Source organism: Fistularia commersonii, chromosome 24, assembly GCF_037954325.1.
Source record: "Fistularia commersonii isolate RoL2024-O1a breed Wild chromosome 24, RoL_Fcom_v1.0, whole genome shotgun sequence".
NCBI classification, from domain to species: Eukaryota; Metazoa; Chordata; class Actinopteri; order Syngnathiformes; family Fistulariidae; genus Fistularia; species Fistularia commersonii.
The window spans coordinates 1,766,606-1,783,481 of NC_141307.1; the positions used below are offsets into that span (position 1 = coordinate 1,766,606).

Genomic DNA, 16,876 nt, shown 5'->3' on the forward strand with positions numbered 1-16,876 from the left:
TCGATGCACTATGACATGAAACGCGTTAGTAAAAATAACAGGAAGTCAAAGATTAAAAAAACAAAAAACAAGAAAAAGATCCAATAAAAAAAAAATTTTACTCACACCTGACCTGAATAATGTTAATATTTACTGAACCTATATTTAACTTGTCAAAATCTTCTTGAATTTTTTCCCTATCAATTATTCACCATGACCTGACATTTCCCACGACCTACTTACTGATCAATACTTGTGATAAACATAAACAGAATTATTATTGTTTCAAAAATACAGTGCCATTTTGTTCAGAATGTTGCAGAAATGGACTTTGCACAAGTCGCGCCGAACTCTATTTTGGAGAATGTGAACGGCGGCAATGGAGACGCTGCTGGCGAGCAAAGAGGCAGCGGGCGGGAGAAACAAAAACAGACAGAGGTTAGAAGCCTCTCATTTCGAGAGAATTTATTGCCTCTTTCTCATTGAATGGGCCGGGGTGGAATGAGTGAAAAGTGTTGTAGCCAGCGGTGCAAAGCGACGTAAACGCAACACGTCCACGAGGCGAAACGATCAGGCCTCCCTTTAGCTTAACGACAACATAACAATAACAACAACGGCGGTGATTCGACCGCCGGGGATCCGAACATTCGCAACACAGACAAAAATGATTCACAGTTGTGCGTAAAAGTCCTGTAAACAACAGAAACCACGGGTGGATCCCGGACGGCGGTCCGATCACACGGACGGCGTGGAAGGTGGACCGGGATGAGCTGCAGCTCAGAGACCTACGTTCAGTCATTCATTCGTTATCAGTGCACATTAATCCGCTCACTGGGTCGGGATGTCAGCTGTCAATCAAAGACACGTCCGACGATTAGCCAATGAAACGTCAGGAAACAGGACTAAAGGTCAACCGGTGTCGGTGGAAGCCCAGGATGTTGTAACTCCCTTTTCTTAACACGCGGTCAGACAAAGATGGACAATTCAGAGCTTCTTCACAGTTGGTGAGCTGGAATCGAGAATCAAACCAACTGATCGATTGGCGACAGACTGATTCCACTTTCTCCAGGTCCTTCTGAAGATGTGGTTTAAAATCCAGACTTGGAAAAGTTTCCGCATGACTTTAACTTTACTGGCTCTAAATTTGACGCTGGCTAACCTTCATCAATTTCCGTTTCTTTTTCTGTGAATCCGTTCTAAAATCTTCCTTTCAATTTCAGAACGTTCCTCTCAGGTCCTTCCACCCCTCGGTTCTCCTCCTTCCAGCCTCGGTGTTTTCATACTAAGACGACGTCCTCGCCGATTTAAGGACGGTAAACGCACGGCAGCAGACACCATTTCCTCACCAGAGACCAAGAAAAGTCTTTCCCCCCATCCTGTGAGATTACGTCTAACTCCATCCCATAGAGGGTGAGAACATGGAGGAAGGACACATCAAGAGCTGCAGACTCTTCCCTCCCAGCGTCCGTCCACTTGAAATTTAAGAGATCTGACAGAGGAACATGACGGGCAGCTCCCTCGTACTGAACCCCAAAAGTGCAACAACACCCGTGTTTGTGACAAAGACATACATGGAATACTTTGGGACTAACAGAAAGACGGGCCGCTAGTCCTAATCTCAATAAATTCCTGCATCAGATGGCAGGTGTCTGACTTCTTCCTGATTCTGCATGGCTTTCAGCAGCATCTCCAAACACAAAGTCACAGCTGAGAGATCTCGGAGCGGAATGTCGATGCTGCTGTCCGCCGGCTCCCATCCTAGTCGCTGTGGAGTTTGCCGGATTATTTTCGACAAAGTGTTCCCTAAAATCCTGATTCAATAAACAGACCGTGCTGCAGAGGGTGATGGAGCAGATGGCTGGAATAGAACACTGACAATTTAAAGGCTAGTTCTGATAGTAAGTGACCTAATTTGTTTTAATTAGGCCCGTTCCAAATTAATATTTGGAGCGTTTTAATTTTAAACAGTAAACACAATTAATTTCCGCAACTTTCTTTCCTGCGTTTTAAATCAAGGGATGACAAAAACTTTGATGGCGGAAGCATTAAATCACCCAGCAGCAAATAAACCATCTGAAATGTGTCCTTAGCCTTCAGTTAATTGGGCCGCGGGCTTGTTTCTCACAGCAGAAATTAAAATGAAGAAGCAGAAGCTCAGGCGCCTCCAGGAAGCCGTGAGGTTGCAGCGCCCTCTGGCGCCAGCAGGAGGAGCCGTCATTGACGAGCCGTTCCGGACTAAGGACGAAGTTCCTGCTTGGAGAGCCATCCTGTGGCGAGAAGACGCAAACACACGTAGAGAGGAGGAACGCCGGCTCGGGACGTCACACGTAGCCCTTGAGATTTCGTCGGGAAAGGCTGACTTCATGGAACGGCCCGGACGACGTCGCTTCCTGTCCTGAAAGCGTTCTGCGGCGGAGCGGCGATGTGAGGGGGTGCTGCTCGCACAGGAAGCCACGGGGGGACACAAGGACGTGGGTGATGGACGGGCGTGACGGCGTGACGGGCGGCGGCTCAGAACTGGATCCAGTTGGTTGCGTTCTGCGGCCGCGGCGGTGCCGCCACGGAGCTGAGGACACAACACACGCTTTGGTCGGGACCTGCTGCGACCACCGGACGGCCGAGATCACCTTTACACACACGAGGAAACACCTGGGATGATTTGATTCCAAACGGCGGACGCTTGACAGTCAAACATAGTTTCAAATTAACAATCATGAGGGAAAATTCTAGCAATTTAACAACCACTTTCATAGCCCTCAATTCTATTTTGATAATAGCAATAATATATAATTTTAATAATTAATAAAAAAAAAAATTTTAAATAAATAAACACAAAGAAGAGCTCATTTAAATGATCTCCCTCCAAGGTGTCAGCAGCTAGAAATCATAAATATAATAATAAATAAAGATACAATAAAAGATGGATGGGAGATTGAGAAATTGACAAATTTAGACACACAAGTTGTTAGTTCAGGGATACAAGTCCCCATTTATATGTTTTTTCTCATTTAAAAAGATTTATAGTAATATTTATAGTTTTTAGTTTGTTCAGGCAGAGAAACGATGCCATGAATACAACGAACTCCCTGCATCACAATCACAAATCAAAAACACCAGTAAACAAATCTTCAACGCCTGAAGGTCTACCTCGCCGGGGCGGAGAACTCTCCCCACAGGTCCGAACCTGGGCTGGACTGAACCACTGTGTTGGAGTTACTGGTGTCCAGCTCCAGCAGACACCCTGGAAAACACACACACACACACACACACACACACACACACACACACACACACACACACACACACACACACACACACACACACACACACACACACACACACACACACACACACACACACACACACACACACACACACACACACACACACACACACACACACACACACACACACACACACACACTAGCATTAGCTCACAGACACTCAGGACCCAGAGCATCATAGGATTCACCTGTTGCCGTGCCACCCGTTGTTGCTACTGTGTTGTGATTGGACGAGCCTGATGAGGGAGGCGGGGCTATCTTGCCTCCAGGAGGAGGTGGGAGGAGTCCCAAACCGCCGGCTCCTTGTGGGCGGGGCTTGTCCCTCTTCTTTCCCTGCTAAAAAGCAATGATAAAAATGTTGTTTATAGGAAATAGTCAAAGATAAATATGTTAAAATTGAACTCGAAACTTGATTTTTTTTCCAGTTAGTCATTGATTCGCTGTGGCGACCCCTGAAGGGAAAAGCTGAAAAGAGAAAAAGTCATTGTTTTCATATGCAAATTCACTTGGCTGCTTCCCAAATCTTCATTAAGTGTCACAGAAAAAAGAAAAAATTTGGAAAAAAAAAAAAAAAAAAAAAAAGTAAAACCACTGGCAAGAAATTTTGCACGATTTTAAATTCCTAACAGTTACAATTTCAAAGGAAATTCCTCAAAAAATTGGAATTGTTGTTTTCACATAAAGATAAATATTTGAATATTAAATATTTAGATATTTAATATTTAAAATATGAGTGAAATACCGACATTGTAAAATGTCAGCTCTGTCTGGTGTGTATAAAATTATTTTCTTATCACACAGGTAACATGAGCAGGATTTGGGATCCGGAGATTTTCCGGAAGCCCTGTTCTGATAGACATTTCCTCACCCCGATGTTGAGAGTGATGGTTTGCCCCTCCTTAAAGCCCAAGTCCAGCTTCGGCCCCGAATCTCCCAGCTGACCTGTTTTGCGGATTTCGATCTCCTGTTTCACCCACCTGTTGGGAGACGGGACGAACGGCTGATCAGCAGGGTTTAAGTTCAGGGAACGAGCAGAGGTCCTGTACTCACAGAAATACTTTACAGACAAGTACTACAGATGAATCACTCAAAATTCTTGACAGAAATTACATTTTTTGGGTTGTGAGCCTGACAGACCCCGCTGTCGGAACAGAGGCTCAAAGTGACAACACAAGCTACAGATGTCAGTCATCACAAAAATCAGCGCCAATACTTCTCACGCAGTTAAAAGCTATTAAGCATGACGGACTTTATCCCACAAAGCCAATCCAGAAGGGACAGGAGGTAAAACCTCCTCACTTGAAATGGTCCTGCAAAGCGACGTTGAAATCGAAGGCGTCCCCTCTGTCCCCGAAGCCCACCCCGATGAAGGCGCTGCGACCTGCGGACGAGACAAAAAGACGCCGGAGGTGTTCAGAGCTGAATGAAAGGTTCAGAGCAGTGTAAGTGAATCTTCATCGGCCTCACCGTTGTCGTCCTGTATCCGCAGGACAAAGTATCTGCTGGAGTCACTGACCGTTTCCACCGCGACACCAGGGTACTCCTTAACCGGCGCCTGGGCAAACAGCTCCCCTGCAGGATGGGAGGATTTATTACACCTTAATGTTTTCCTTTCAGTGGCTACATTTGAGATGAGGCGTTATAGAAAAACTAAAATATTTAATGTGGGCTAAATTGCCTGAAAACGCTAACAAGATTAGTTGAAGTTGTGCACGCTTGTTTATCATTTACCTATCAAGTAAAAACTTAAAAAAAGGTTAAAATTAACCTAAGTTTGACGTTAGATAAAAATTGGAAAATATTAGAAAATATGCCAATGTGTTTCCACTTGCATATTTTGCAAAGTACAAAACAATACATTGGAGAGAAAAAATAAATTAAAAAAATGACAACACGCGTAGAACCACTCGAGAGAACACACAGTTCCCTCCAGGTGTAAACAGACAGCGTCAAAAATCAGCAAAGAGTACCAAAGAGGCCTGCCATTTCCTGGGAAAAAAAAAAAACAAACTAAAAACAAACCACTATGCGGGACGTTAAAGGTTGTGATCAGAGCCGTTCATCATCCCACGAGTCAAACTCAGAGGTCCGCCAGTGAAAATTCAGTTTAGATGGTAAAGACTAAAGTGGCACCTGAGACTTTGTCCTCCAGCTTGATGAACGCCACCTTGCCCTTGGCGGTGATCCTCATCCGGCCCGTCCAGTCCGGAGAGTCCAGCTTCCAGTCAGCCGCCCTGGAGACAAAACACCATTCAATCCCTCTGACGTCTGCTTTTTAATGCATCAACATGGCAACCTCCAACCCCACTTAAGACAACATCCAGGAGCATCTAAACACAGGACATCTGATCTCAGGTTGCCCATAGAGCTCCTCTGTGGTCTTCCACTGGTCCTCCTGCCTGGCACTTGCAACCTTAACATTCTTCTTCACGTCCAAACCATCTCAGTCTGACTTCATCTCCAGAACATGTGCTGTCCCTCCGATGAATTCCCAAAAAGAGAACCTCCACCTCTCCATCTCTGCCTCCTGTATTCTCCTTAGTGTCTCCAAACCAGACATCATGGCTCCATCTTTACACGTTTCTTTTCCAGAAAGAAAAGAAACGTGTAAACACGCCTGACACTTTTCAGCATCTGTTCCAGCCTGCTTGCAAACATTTCTTCACCTCTTGAGAAACTTCAAATCCTTCACCTTCTTTTTCTCACAAGTGCAACGTCAAACAAATAAAAAACACATAAAAATGTCAATACGGAATATGAATTCTGAAATTAAAACAAAACAAGGGATCTGAATACCAGCCAAATATTAGCAAAAACAAAATCCGTCAAAGAAGCCTTTACAACCAGTGCGACTACGAATTTAAATAAACATTTCTGTTGACAATATTGCAATAAAGGTGACACTCCAAAGAAACAGAATCAAAATATTTGACATCCGACAGAAGCTGTGAAAACAAACAATTAAATCACCTCTATTTGTTTTAAAATATTATTTTCCTCGGCAGACCTACTTTCCCGGTCGTCACTAGCTTAAGTGTCCCCGATTCACCCCCGGCGTCCACCGGCCACACGGTGACTCGGAACCCCCCCCGCCATTCCAAACGACAAAGAAACCGGGGAAGAAAACAAAAACAAAACTGTATTTTAAATCAAATAAAAAAAAACATGTTTAAATATATATGTGTATATATATAAAATCACGGTCGTAATTTGAGATCCATCCACCAACGGCGGCTCGAGGCTCTGACACCGCGGCGGTGAAACGGAACCGGTGGCGGCGGGAAGACGTGTAACAGCGTCTCTACCGGGTCCACCGGGTCCACCGGACCACCGGTAACCGGCGGGGCCCCCGTCAGTACCTGTAGGCGCGGTTGGAAGCCCGCGGCGGGATGCGGTAGACGCTGACATCGGGCTTGACGCACAGGATGGACTCGTACTCGCCCTCGGCCGCCATCTTGCTTCGCCGTTATCGATGGTTGTGACTCATTTATCCGGCTCGAGGGACAGGGGCGCGCTCCGCGCCTGCGCACGACGCTTCAGATGAATAATTAGTAAATAAAAATGTAAACACTGATTTTTTCGTAGATATAAAGCAGTATTTTAAAAGTAATTAACACGTAAACATCACGTATCCCCCTGAAATCAGGAGTTGTTTCAGGATTCTTACCTTTAAATTCTAGATTTCAATCATCGATTTTTTTTTTGATTTTTTTTTTTTTGCATTGTGTATGTTTTCTTTGTTGTTTTATTTTGTTATTTTTCAATTCATTTGCTCTTTTTCCGTTGGATTTTACCGTAAATTTTGTTTAATTGCACATGTTCTTTGCACACATTCTGTTTTAATTTATCACTCATTTCTTTCTCCAGATGTTTCGTTGGATTATTTTCAAGTGATTTCGTGTTATGAATGTCTTGTTTGCAAGCTGTTACTGGGGTATTTTATTGCTGATTTCCGCTATCACATGCATTATTTGCAGATTCCAGCTCATTTTTGCTCCGTTTTTATTTAGGGTTGATTTTGCTGATTTTTTTTGACGTTTTGCGTCTTTTAACGTGATTAATCGAGGGATTTTTGTGGCCCCGGGTGTCCGACCTTTTTGACCCGAGCCCGGGGAGAGGAGGCGTGGACCCACGGCGGGGGAGGGGGGGCTCAAATCGGCGGAAACGGAAGCCGCAGCTTCGTGCCGTCTCCTCGAAGATCCCTCGACATCTCCCTCTGGGTAAGAGCCGCGATTTACTTTAAACCCTGCCTGTCTCAGGTGCACTTCTCAGGTGCACTATGAGAGTACATGTTTTCCTCCCGGACGCTGCTGCTGTTTTGACTGAGACCCTCCCGTTGGACGCTGGCGTCCGATGTTGGGCGCTGCTAGCTTGACAGCTGCGCTGGGCTGTTAGCCATTTTGACGGCCGCCGGGTGGCTTCGGTCGCTCTCCGAGGTCCTGAAAACGGCCCGGCGGCGAGACGCTACGGGGAAACACGTCGTGTTTCTGCTAATACGGCGACTCTAACCCGAATGGTTAAGCTTGTAGGGTGTCACTTGGCTAACACAAGAGGAGGGAGGCCTAGCTTAGCTCGTAGCTTAGCTGGACAGTCGGACGAGGAGCTGTATTTGTCGCAGTGACGGACGCTGTCACCTACCCTTCCCCACTGCTGCATCACAAATTCATTGCCATTCATCCTTTTCTTCACGACTTGTTCCTTCCCGCAGGTAAAACACCCGGTCCTGGTCCTCCGGGGTGAAGCCAAAGCAGTCTGGAGGAAGGAGGGCCAGCAGAATGACAGCCCACTGAGCCAGGAGCAGCACAAAACACACGAAGAACATACCTGAATTCTTTAAAAGCACAGTTTAAAAAATGTAGGTCCACATTCATATGCACAGATGTAGGCATGGTGTTATTTGAAAACAGAGTTGACCGGTGTCTTCTGGCCCAGATCCGGGAGGTTTGAGTCCCCGTCCTCCATCCAGACACCATGACGTCCTCAATGCTTCGCAGGCAGCTGAAAAACCTGGTCCAAAACTACTCCGAGGCCGAGGTCAAGGTGAGGGACGCCGATAACATGACTGGTATCCTGTGCATTACTTCAGTTCCAACCCTTTTAGAGGAAACACGGCGCTCAGGCTTCTCTCCAAGCTGTATGAAAACAGCTCACAGTGTTAAACTCTCAAAACAAAAGTCAAAGACTGCATAGCGTTCACTGTATTGTGGTATTGTTACTTCTGCGCTTTGATTCCTGGACCAGGTAACATTTGGTTTCAACTTTTTGCCTCAAATCGGTTTTCGGTCAACCTGGTTTCTGCGGTGGAAAAAATAAATAGGCATTCTTAATAATTGAACTGTCATTGTAGAAAAAGCTAAGCCGAATCTCTTGATGCATGCATTCACTTTGGTGACACTGGGACTGCTAATTATATTTGGACATGAATAATCCGTGACCTGTAACCTATAAATATGGCTCATGAAAGTCCATCCCTGCTTAAATTTAAATATAACACCCTCACATTATTATTTCCGTTGAGGGCAAAACCTTGTTAATTTTTTGATGATGCAGCGATTGCTAACACCTGCTTCGACTTATAAAACATTACATCCGCTAACTTTCCTGGCCTCTGTCCTTTTGCAGGTCAGAGAAGCGACGTCCAACGACCCCTGGGGTCCGTCCAGCTCTCAGATGGCCGACCTCTCCGATCTGACCTACAACGTGGTGGCCTGCAATGAGATCATGACGATGCTGTGGAAAAGGCTGAAAGATGACAGGAACTGGAGGCACATCCACAAGGTGAGGAGGCGTTTGAGGGCCGGGCATCGCCATCGTCAGCTCGGAGATAGAGAAAAGAGCCGGTTATTAAGCCGGCTGCTGGACTGAGAAGGTCCCACTGACTACAGAAACACAGTGGAGCTGGCTACTACTTCCATATATCTGGGTTCCCAGCAGTTGCCTGGTTACGAAAGCATAAAGAGGAGAAATGCTTCTTTTCCTGCACAGGAAAATTGCAATTCTGCATTGACTGCAAAGAAAAAGCTAAGAGTTCCAGTGGGACAATAATAGAGCAAAAACAGGGTAAAACTGGATGAAATCAAAATAGTCAAAATGCATGAAATCTAATTATCAGGCTACTTGAAAATTTTGACGTATTAAGATACGATGTGGAAATTCAATGTCACGTCAGCGTTACAGGGTAGAACAGTGTGCAAATGATAAAAAGAAAGGATATAAATACAAATTAACAAAGACTATGTACTGTATTGGGTTTTAGATTTCATTTAAACATGTTTTTGGTTTTCAAGGGTTCAAACGCATTTTGTAATTTTATACCGTGATTGCTGGGCCACAGGCACTTCTGCTGTTGATTCTGTCCTAATGTGATGGCAGCTACTTTATGTACAAAAAAAAACAACCTTTATGTTGATAAATGATTTATTTGCTGTGTTCAATCAAACTGCATTTGTTGATGTTCGCTTCCTGCCTCGGCCCTCATGTCAGCCGCCAAGTCGCAATCTGAACCACCGGACGGATCAGGTGGAGCCAAAGCGCGAGGACAGCTGGTCGGAGCTTTATGTTTGGAGATCAATAAAATATGCAGCTACAAAAGAGCAAACAATCATCAGCGCAGGGAAGGACAGGACAGGACAGGACAGGACAGACAAGCCTGGGCTCAAACCACAATGCAGAATTTATGATTGGTTTCAGGCCCGAAATGAGCCATTAAATGGAATTAGGAGCCGACGAGAGAGACGGACTTCACAAACTGTAAACTGCTTCCGTCGTGGATGCATCAAATCAGAGATGTGAAGGGAGTCAGAGGAGTTTCACCTCAAGAAGTTTTACACAAACAACCACGACCATCCAAAGTCAAACCAGGAGTCTGTTTTGCAGCAGTTAGCGTCAGCACAGCGGAGCGACGAAGCGCTGTCATTTGGCAGTCCTTCGTCCCTTCTGTTGTCGAGCCGCCCGGCTGACCACCGACGTTCAGCCTCGTAAGAACACAACAGGATGCCTGTATGCGAGTCTGAGAACAGCGATCGTGTTGCTACGTGGGTTTCCGAGCATCTCTTGTTTCCATACAGGCTGTTAATCAAACTATACCGTCTTTGTCGACGCCTGTTCGGCCTCTCAAAGGACGCGTTTTTTTTCCCGAATGAACGAAGGCTCTGAAAGGGTTCGGCTTGAGCCAAGTTTCCATACGAAGCGCCCTTTCTCCTGTCAACTTGCTGGCGGGGAAGCCCACCCGGCTTTTAATAGCAGTTATTGATCGCAGGACAAATGGCCGGCGCGTGTTCTCGTGTTCTGTAGCCGTCAGCTTCAACACCGACCTCTTCTGTCCCGGGGAATCGATATTAGCCGTACAAACGGCAAGGTCTTCGAGAACGACAGGGCGCAGCACCCCTGCTAATACCATGAGGGTATGAAAGCTAACCGTGCACACATTTGGACCCCCGGTAAATGGCGTCGCTCTGTTTTCGCAACGTTTAAGGAGATCGGTTTACATCCAGGCGCGCGCGACTCGTTTATGTATTTCGTTTTAGCCCAGAAAATGCTAACAGGAGCTCGGTTCGGGGTTTGTTCTCAGTCACTGACGCTGCTGGAGTACCTGTTGAAGACGGGGGACGACCGCGTGCTGCTGAAAATGAAAGACAACATCTACATCGTCAAAGCCCTCACGGAGTACCGCTTTGTGGAGAAGGACGGCAAAGACCAGGTGAAACTCCCCCCCCACTCCTTCATTTTCAGGGAGTGTCCTTACCTGCAGAATCCAAACGGGCCGACGTCTAAAAAGCACTTTCAAACAGCGAAGTGCATCGTAAGCGTGACCCTTTGTTTTACGGTTCTCTCAACCCAGGGCACAAATGTGAGAGAGAAGGCCAAGGTCGTCCTGGTGCTGATGGAGGACGACGAGAAATTGAAGGAGGAGAGAGCCTTTGCCGTTAAAACCAGAGAAAAAACGTCGAAAAGTTCCGCCGGTGAGGCCCCTCGGATCCCTCGTCTCTTTCCGCTCTCACACAACATCTCACTTATCTTCTCGCCCTTTTGCCTCAGCCTCGTCCTCAGACAACATCAAGGATCCCAACTACAAGCCCTGCTTCGTCCCTGGAGCGTCGGGGCTTCCGTCCATCACCAACATCCCCTCGGTGGCCGACCTGGCGGCCTCCTTCGAGGCCCGGAAGGAGGAGCGCCTGCGGCAGGAAGCTGAGAAGAAAGACGCGGAAAGAAGGGTGAGCATGAACACATTACATTACATATAGCAGACGCTTTTATCCAAAGCGACTTACAATAGAGGACATAGGGACTGCAAATAACACTTGCAAATACAAGATGCACAGGAAATATACAGAACAGTAAGCTGGGGTTAGTGAGTTTTTTTTTTGTTTTTTTTTTTTTTGACAAAGACATACACAAACAGTTGTACTGTTGCTGGTGTTTCCGTTGTCCATTGAGAAAATGAACTAATTCATTGACTGCTTTTGTTTCCGTTCCATTTTGGCTCTTCTAGGCCAAAATGAGCGAGGATGACCTGAAATGGGAGGATGCAGGCAAGGATGTGGAGGGTAAAGGAGGTGCGTGGGGAGGAGCGAGGGAGAAATCGGAGGAGGAGGAGGTGGAGAAGCCAAACCCGTGGGGAGCCTCTGAAGGGGCGAGCAAAGACCCCTGGGGAGCTCCGGCTAAACCCGAGAAGGATTCATTTGAAACTCCTAAAACTGAAAAAGATCCCTTTGCAAAGAATGGGGAAGACGAGCCTGATCCGTTCACCGCATCGACCAACGGGAAAGATCCGTTCGTGGCCCAGAATGACTCCGATCCTTTCAACGCACCCAAAGAGGCTCCTGACCAGTTCGACGCACCCAAAGACCAGGAGGATCCGTTTGCTGCGCCCAAAGATAAACCAGACCCATTCAGCTTGTCTAACAGTGACCCCTTCAACGCCCCCAAGGACGACCCCTTCAACGCCCCCAAGGACGATCCCTTTACTGCCCCCAAGGACGATCCCTTTACTGCCCCCAAGGACGATCCCTTTACTGCCCCCAAGGACGACCCCTTCAACGCCCCCAAGGACGATCCCTTCAACGCCCCCAAGGACGATCCCTTCAACGCCGCAAAGGACGATCCTTTTACTGCCCCCAAAGACGACCCCTTCAACGCCCCCAAAGATGATCCCTTTACTGCCCCCAAGGACGACCCCTTCAACGCCCCCAAAGACGACCCCTTCAACGCCCCCAAAGACGACCCCTTCAACGCTCCAAAAGACGACCCCTTCAATGCTCCAAAAGACGACCCCTTCAACGCTCCAAAAGACGACCCCTTCAACGCCCCCAAAGATGATCCCTTTACTGCCCCCAAGGACGACCCCTTCAACGCCCCCAAAGATGACCCCTTCAGTAATCCAAAAGATGACCCCTTTGCTGCCCCACCACCTGCCCAAGGTGACCCATTTTCTGCTCCCACAACCCCACCAAAAGAGGACCCTTTCTCAGCACCATCCAAACCGGCCCAAGGTGACTCTTGCGCCGCCCAGTCGTCGCCCCCCTCGGGGGATCCGTTCTCTACCCCGTCTGAGGGGACTCAAGAAGACACCTCAGCAACAACGCCGCCAAAGGAGGATCCTTTCTCCGCACCGTCCAAACCCTCGCAAGACGACCCCTTCGCCGCTCCGCCGACTCCTCCCAAAGAGGACCCGTTCACCGCACCGTCCAGCCATGCTACAGATGGAACGCCCGATCCCTTCAATGCCTCTCCGCTGAGTTCACCGAAAGGCAAGGCGGACGCCTGGGAGGCCGGCTCCCCGCCGCCCGCCGGAGCTGACCCCTGGGGGCCGCCATCCTCCGCACAGGTGGAAGCAAAAGCCGGGGATCCCTGGGGGGACGGCACGAGTGCGCCGACATCTGTTGACAGCTCCGATCCATTCGGAGATTCCTCCAAACCAGACAATGACCCGTGGGGAGCCCCGGGTAAGAATACCCGATGGTATCGTCTGCAAACATTAGACCAGAATGAGCCTCGGATACAAATTGTTGATTTTTCTGGTTCCTGCCTGCTTCCTCTGCAGACGCACGAACCAGAAAACATAGTAAGATCAAATATCCGTTCATCTGTCTCTTTTCAAATTGCCTCAAACAGTAAGTTACCGACCGCGGAGTGTAAAAATAAGCATTTTATTTCCTAGAAAAATCATCCCGCGTAAATCCAACGGATTAAGAACCAGAATGAGTACCGACTCCTTTCGGCTAATCTCTAATCCACCGCGAGCAGCCCTTCCTTTCCGTTCCTTCCCACCTGATGGTTATTTTTCGCCGGCAGTAAAACAAAGTTTTAACAACAAGTTCCTCAAACGTGGTTTCTCTGTGTGAAGCTGCAGCTCCGGCCGGCCCCTCGGCCTCCTCCCCCACCGACGACCCGTTCGGGGACGGCGCCGCCAAGAGCGACCCCTGGGGCAGCACAGGTGAACACGCCTCAGCCGACCGCTAACAAGAACCCGTCATCGTCTCGTGGCGTTTGTTGTCATTCCTTCTCTTATCTCTTCACATCCGTTCATGCGTCGTCATGTCACCTCCAGCGCCAGCCTAACAGTCTTTATTAACTCGACTTTTCCTCCGCTTTGCTCTCTTCCCCCCCTCCTTCCCTGCCCGCCCTGAAAGAAAACACCTTTTAGAGTAGAACTGGACCTTTATGTTATTGCAGGGAAGCGAACGCCGCGGAAAGAAGAGGCCACGCGCCGAGCGACGGCTCCCTCCTCGGCGTCGCTTGTTGAATTCGACCATCCGTTTTGCTCCAATCTCAAATCTCAAATCTCCGCCACCCACACACAGGCCCTCGGTAAGGAGAGATAGCGTCTTCATCCGCTGGGAAGAGGAAAAAGAAAAAGGTTAACTTTTGGGGGAAACGTGGCGTCGCTCCTGGAGGACGGTGGATCCGTCACACAGACGGTTGGAGATAGTTTGACAAATTGTAGTTATCATGAGTTCGTATGAAATAGTGGTTGTGTTTTGCCAAATGACCCGTCACAAGTGGTCCTATCGTAGTGTGTAGATGTACTCTGTGTGTGTGTGTGTGTGTGAGAGCATTCACGGGCTACCAAAGTAACCCTATATAGATATGTAGTGTGTAGACGACCGGACGCGACGGGACTCTTGGAGGAAATCACCAAGTAGGCGCAGGCCGGGCGGGACGTACCATTCTGCCGTCTGGAGGGGGAGGCGCCTCGGGAGAGACCATTAACAAAAGCGACGACCCCTTCCTGTTGTGACCTCCCAGCATGGAAACCCTGCGGTCCCACCGACATTTAAAGGGATTGTTTTGGATCAGGTGGGACCCGTTTGCATGTTCTACCATCGAGTTTGTTGTCGTTTACAGTCGCGTCGTCTCCCCGGCAACTCAAAACAAAATACGCCTGCCGACGGTCGTCATGGCAATCGAGCGCGATCCAATGGGATGCGGAATCGTGAGAAATAACTTCCTGTATAATTTCAGTACTTCCTGTTTTTCCGTCTCGCGATATATGGAGTTGTTTTTTTTTTCTGCCTTTATCACAGAATCGCAAACTGATTTCAAAGTGAAATGGTTCACCGCTGTTTTGTTGCAAGTGAAATAAATAAATGACGTTGCAATCCAAAGTTTTTGTTCGCAGATAATGATATGATATGATATGGTTTATCTGATTATCAGATTTAAATCTGAATTCTGTCCGGGGGTACGCAAACACTTTGGATTTGCAAAATATTTCTTTCTTTTTTTTGGAGTGTTTATTTTTGCAAACAGATTTTTATTTTTTTATACTCAAAAGCGTTTGCAAGTTTTGTTTTCTCAATCAAACATTTTTGCATAAATGACCGGTTTTATTTCCTTGCAATCAGACAACAGGTGTACACATATTTACAAGCACATTTTTATTATAATCATTGGCATCCTTCTTTTGTTCTGTGCAGTAAAAGTTATAAAAAAATAACTCTGTATATTTAGAGAATCAGAGAAAAACATACTGGTCACTCAGCAACGGCGCCGGGTTTGTCGGTTTGACGCTAGAAACCGACAGCTGTCTTAAAACCCCAAGCAAGGTGGCAAGAGTGTGTGAGTGCGTGTGTGTGTATGTGGGACAGGAGTGTGTGTGTGCGTGTGTGTGTGTGGTCAATGCACGCTCAGTGAGTGTGCAGTATTTATTGTGCTGATGTAAATAGTGGCGCAATCACAGATAAACCTTGAAAATATGCTGTATATGGAGAAAGTGTTACAATCCAGAGGAACTATTTATTGTTTATCACGAGGATATTTATCGATGCAACGACAAAAAATGGCCTCCGGCGAAGATGAGGTCATATTTGTGTGTGTGTGTGTGTGTGTGTGTGGGTGGAGCGGGTGTTCCACTGTATGGGTTTGTCGTCGTTTCTGATTGGTTGGTTGTGTGACCCCCGTTGTTTTTTCTGTAGCCGCTGCGCTCTGGTGTGTCGCTGTACGGTGTTTAGCTACGTGGCTTCGAAATAAAAGACCTTATTTAAACATCAGTGCACGTCTGAGTGTATTGTGAGTGTGTGTGTGTGTGTGTGTCAGAATGACTGCTAAAATAATAAAAGATATTTTTCTTGGATTTCAGTAAATTTAGCATCAAACCGTCCTGCTGTGCCCACTAGAGGGCCATAAACACACACATTTACACTCAGCACACACTTGGGTGATTCGGTGTCCCCATCCGAGGCCTCGAATTTCCAAAAAGGCACTTAAATATGGTCAAGTTATTCATTTCATCATGTTTTATTTTAAAACAATATATCTTCTTCATCTAATAATCTGTATCACGTCGAGCAGCAGATGTTTTTTCGGGGTGTCCTTCTTTTTCTGCACCCGTCGCTGCCACGGCAACCAAAGGGCCGTAACATGACTCAGCAGAGAAGTGGATTTGGCCTCTGAGCCGGATCTGAGTCTCCATTCGCAGCCGGCAGCTTAGCCTCTTAAAAAAAAAATCCGAAGGGTGCAGATTTGTCATTGGGACGTGATGGTCCGCTGCCTTTTTTTGGTTTTTGTAACACAAGCCTGTCAGATTACACCCCGCCGCTCCGTCTGCAGGCCGAGCGGCCCAGATCATACGCCAGATTTACATTGGGGAAAGACATCCCTTTATTTGTATGTAAAGGGTGTGTGTGCGTGTGTGTGTGTGTGAGTGTGTTGGCGTCACGGCAAGTTGAATGATGGCGGCCATCTTCTCAGACCTCAGCCCCATCAGCTTGAAACTTTTTTTTTTTAAATTTCCAATCGTTTTCAACACTGACACAATTTAAAATTTTATCTTAAAGCTTTATCTGCTGCTAAATCAATGATATTGCAAATATTTGCATTTTTTTCATGATTTGAAAACAAAAATCATGGGCGAAAAGACAAATCTGTGGAAAAAAAAAATTCTAATTGTTTTCAACATGTGATGAAATTTAAAGTTTCATTTCTAGGCTGAAATTTCACCAGAAATTGGCTAAATCAATAAAATCGCAAATATTTGCATTTTTTCACGATCAGAAAAAAGGAATCACGGGCAAAGAAAGACAAATTTGGGGAAAAACTAAAAATTCTAATTGTTTTCAACATGTGATGAAATTTAAAGTTTAATTTCTAAGCTGAAATTTCACCAAAAATTG

The 16,876-nt window shown here is 46.8% G+C and overlaps 2 protein-coding genes across 2 annotated transcripts; one reads left to right on the plus strand and one right to left on the minus strand.

The window, feature by feature from the left end:
• Positions 1-420: 420 nt before the first annotated feature.
• necap1 (NECAP endocytosis associated 1) lies at positions 421-6,746 on the minus strand. The gene is made up of 8 exons (XM_086171241.1): positions 6,623-6,746; positions 5,397-5,497; positions 4,731-4,835; positions 4,563-4,644; positions 4,132-4,240; positions 3,452-3,599; positions 3,127-3,220; positions 421-2,545 (listed from the first exon to the last, which is right to left on the minus strand). The coding sequence occupies exons 1-8, from the start codon at positions 6,715-6,717 to the stop codon at positions 2,491-2,493; spliced, it is 789 nt and encodes a 262-aa protein (XP_086027367.1). The 5' UTR covers positions 6,718-6,746; the 3' UTR covers positions 421-2,490.
• A 671-nt stretch (positions 6,747-7,417) lies between these two features.
• LOC147219626 (uncharacterized) lies at positions 7,418-15,749 on the plus strand. The gene is made up of 10 exons (XM_086171387.1): positions 7,418-7,483; positions 7,972-8,118; positions 8,196-8,303; positions 8,886-9,041; positions 10,834-10,962; positions 11,104-11,224; positions 11,301-11,476; positions 11,755-13,207; positions 13,609-13,698; positions 13,895-15,749. The coding sequence occupies exons 3-10, from the start codon at positions 8,235-8,237 to the stop codon at positions 13,906-13,908; spliced, it is 2,208 nt and encodes a 735-aa protein (XP_086027513.1). The 5' UTR covers positions 7,418-7,483; positions 7,972-8,118; positions 8,196-8,234; the 3' UTR covers positions 13,909-15,749.
• Positions 15,750-16,876: the final 1,127 nt, after the last annotated feature.

Excerpts from the sequence above, each read along its gene's own strand:
- necap1 (XM_086171241.1), bottom strand. The coding sequence starts at position 6,717 with ATGGCGGCCGAGGGCGAGTACGAGTCCATCCTGTGCGTCAAGCCCGAT. Across the intron at positions 5,498-6,622 it reads GCTTCCAACCGCGCCTACAG|GGCGGCTGACTGGAAGCTGG; the intron begins GTACTGACGGGG and ends TTTTGTCTCCAG. Across the intron at positions 4,241-4,562 it reads GCTTTGCAGGACCATTTCAA|GTGGGTGAAACAGGAGATCG; the intron begins GTGAGGAGGTTT and ends GTCTCCCAACAG.
- LOC147219626 (XM_086171387.1), top strand. The coding sequence starts at position 8,235 with ATGACGTCCTCAATGCTTCGCAGGCAGCTGAAAAACCTGGTCCAAAAC. Across the intron at positions 9,042-10,833 it reads ACTGGAGGCACATCCACAAG|TCACTGACGCTGCTGGAGTA; the intron begins GTGAGGAGGCGT and ends GTTTGTTCTCAG. Across the intron at positions 11,477-11,754 it reads AGAAAGACGCGGAAAGAAGG|GCCAAAATGAGCGAGGATGA; the intron begins GTGAGCATGAAC and ends TGGCTCTTCTAG.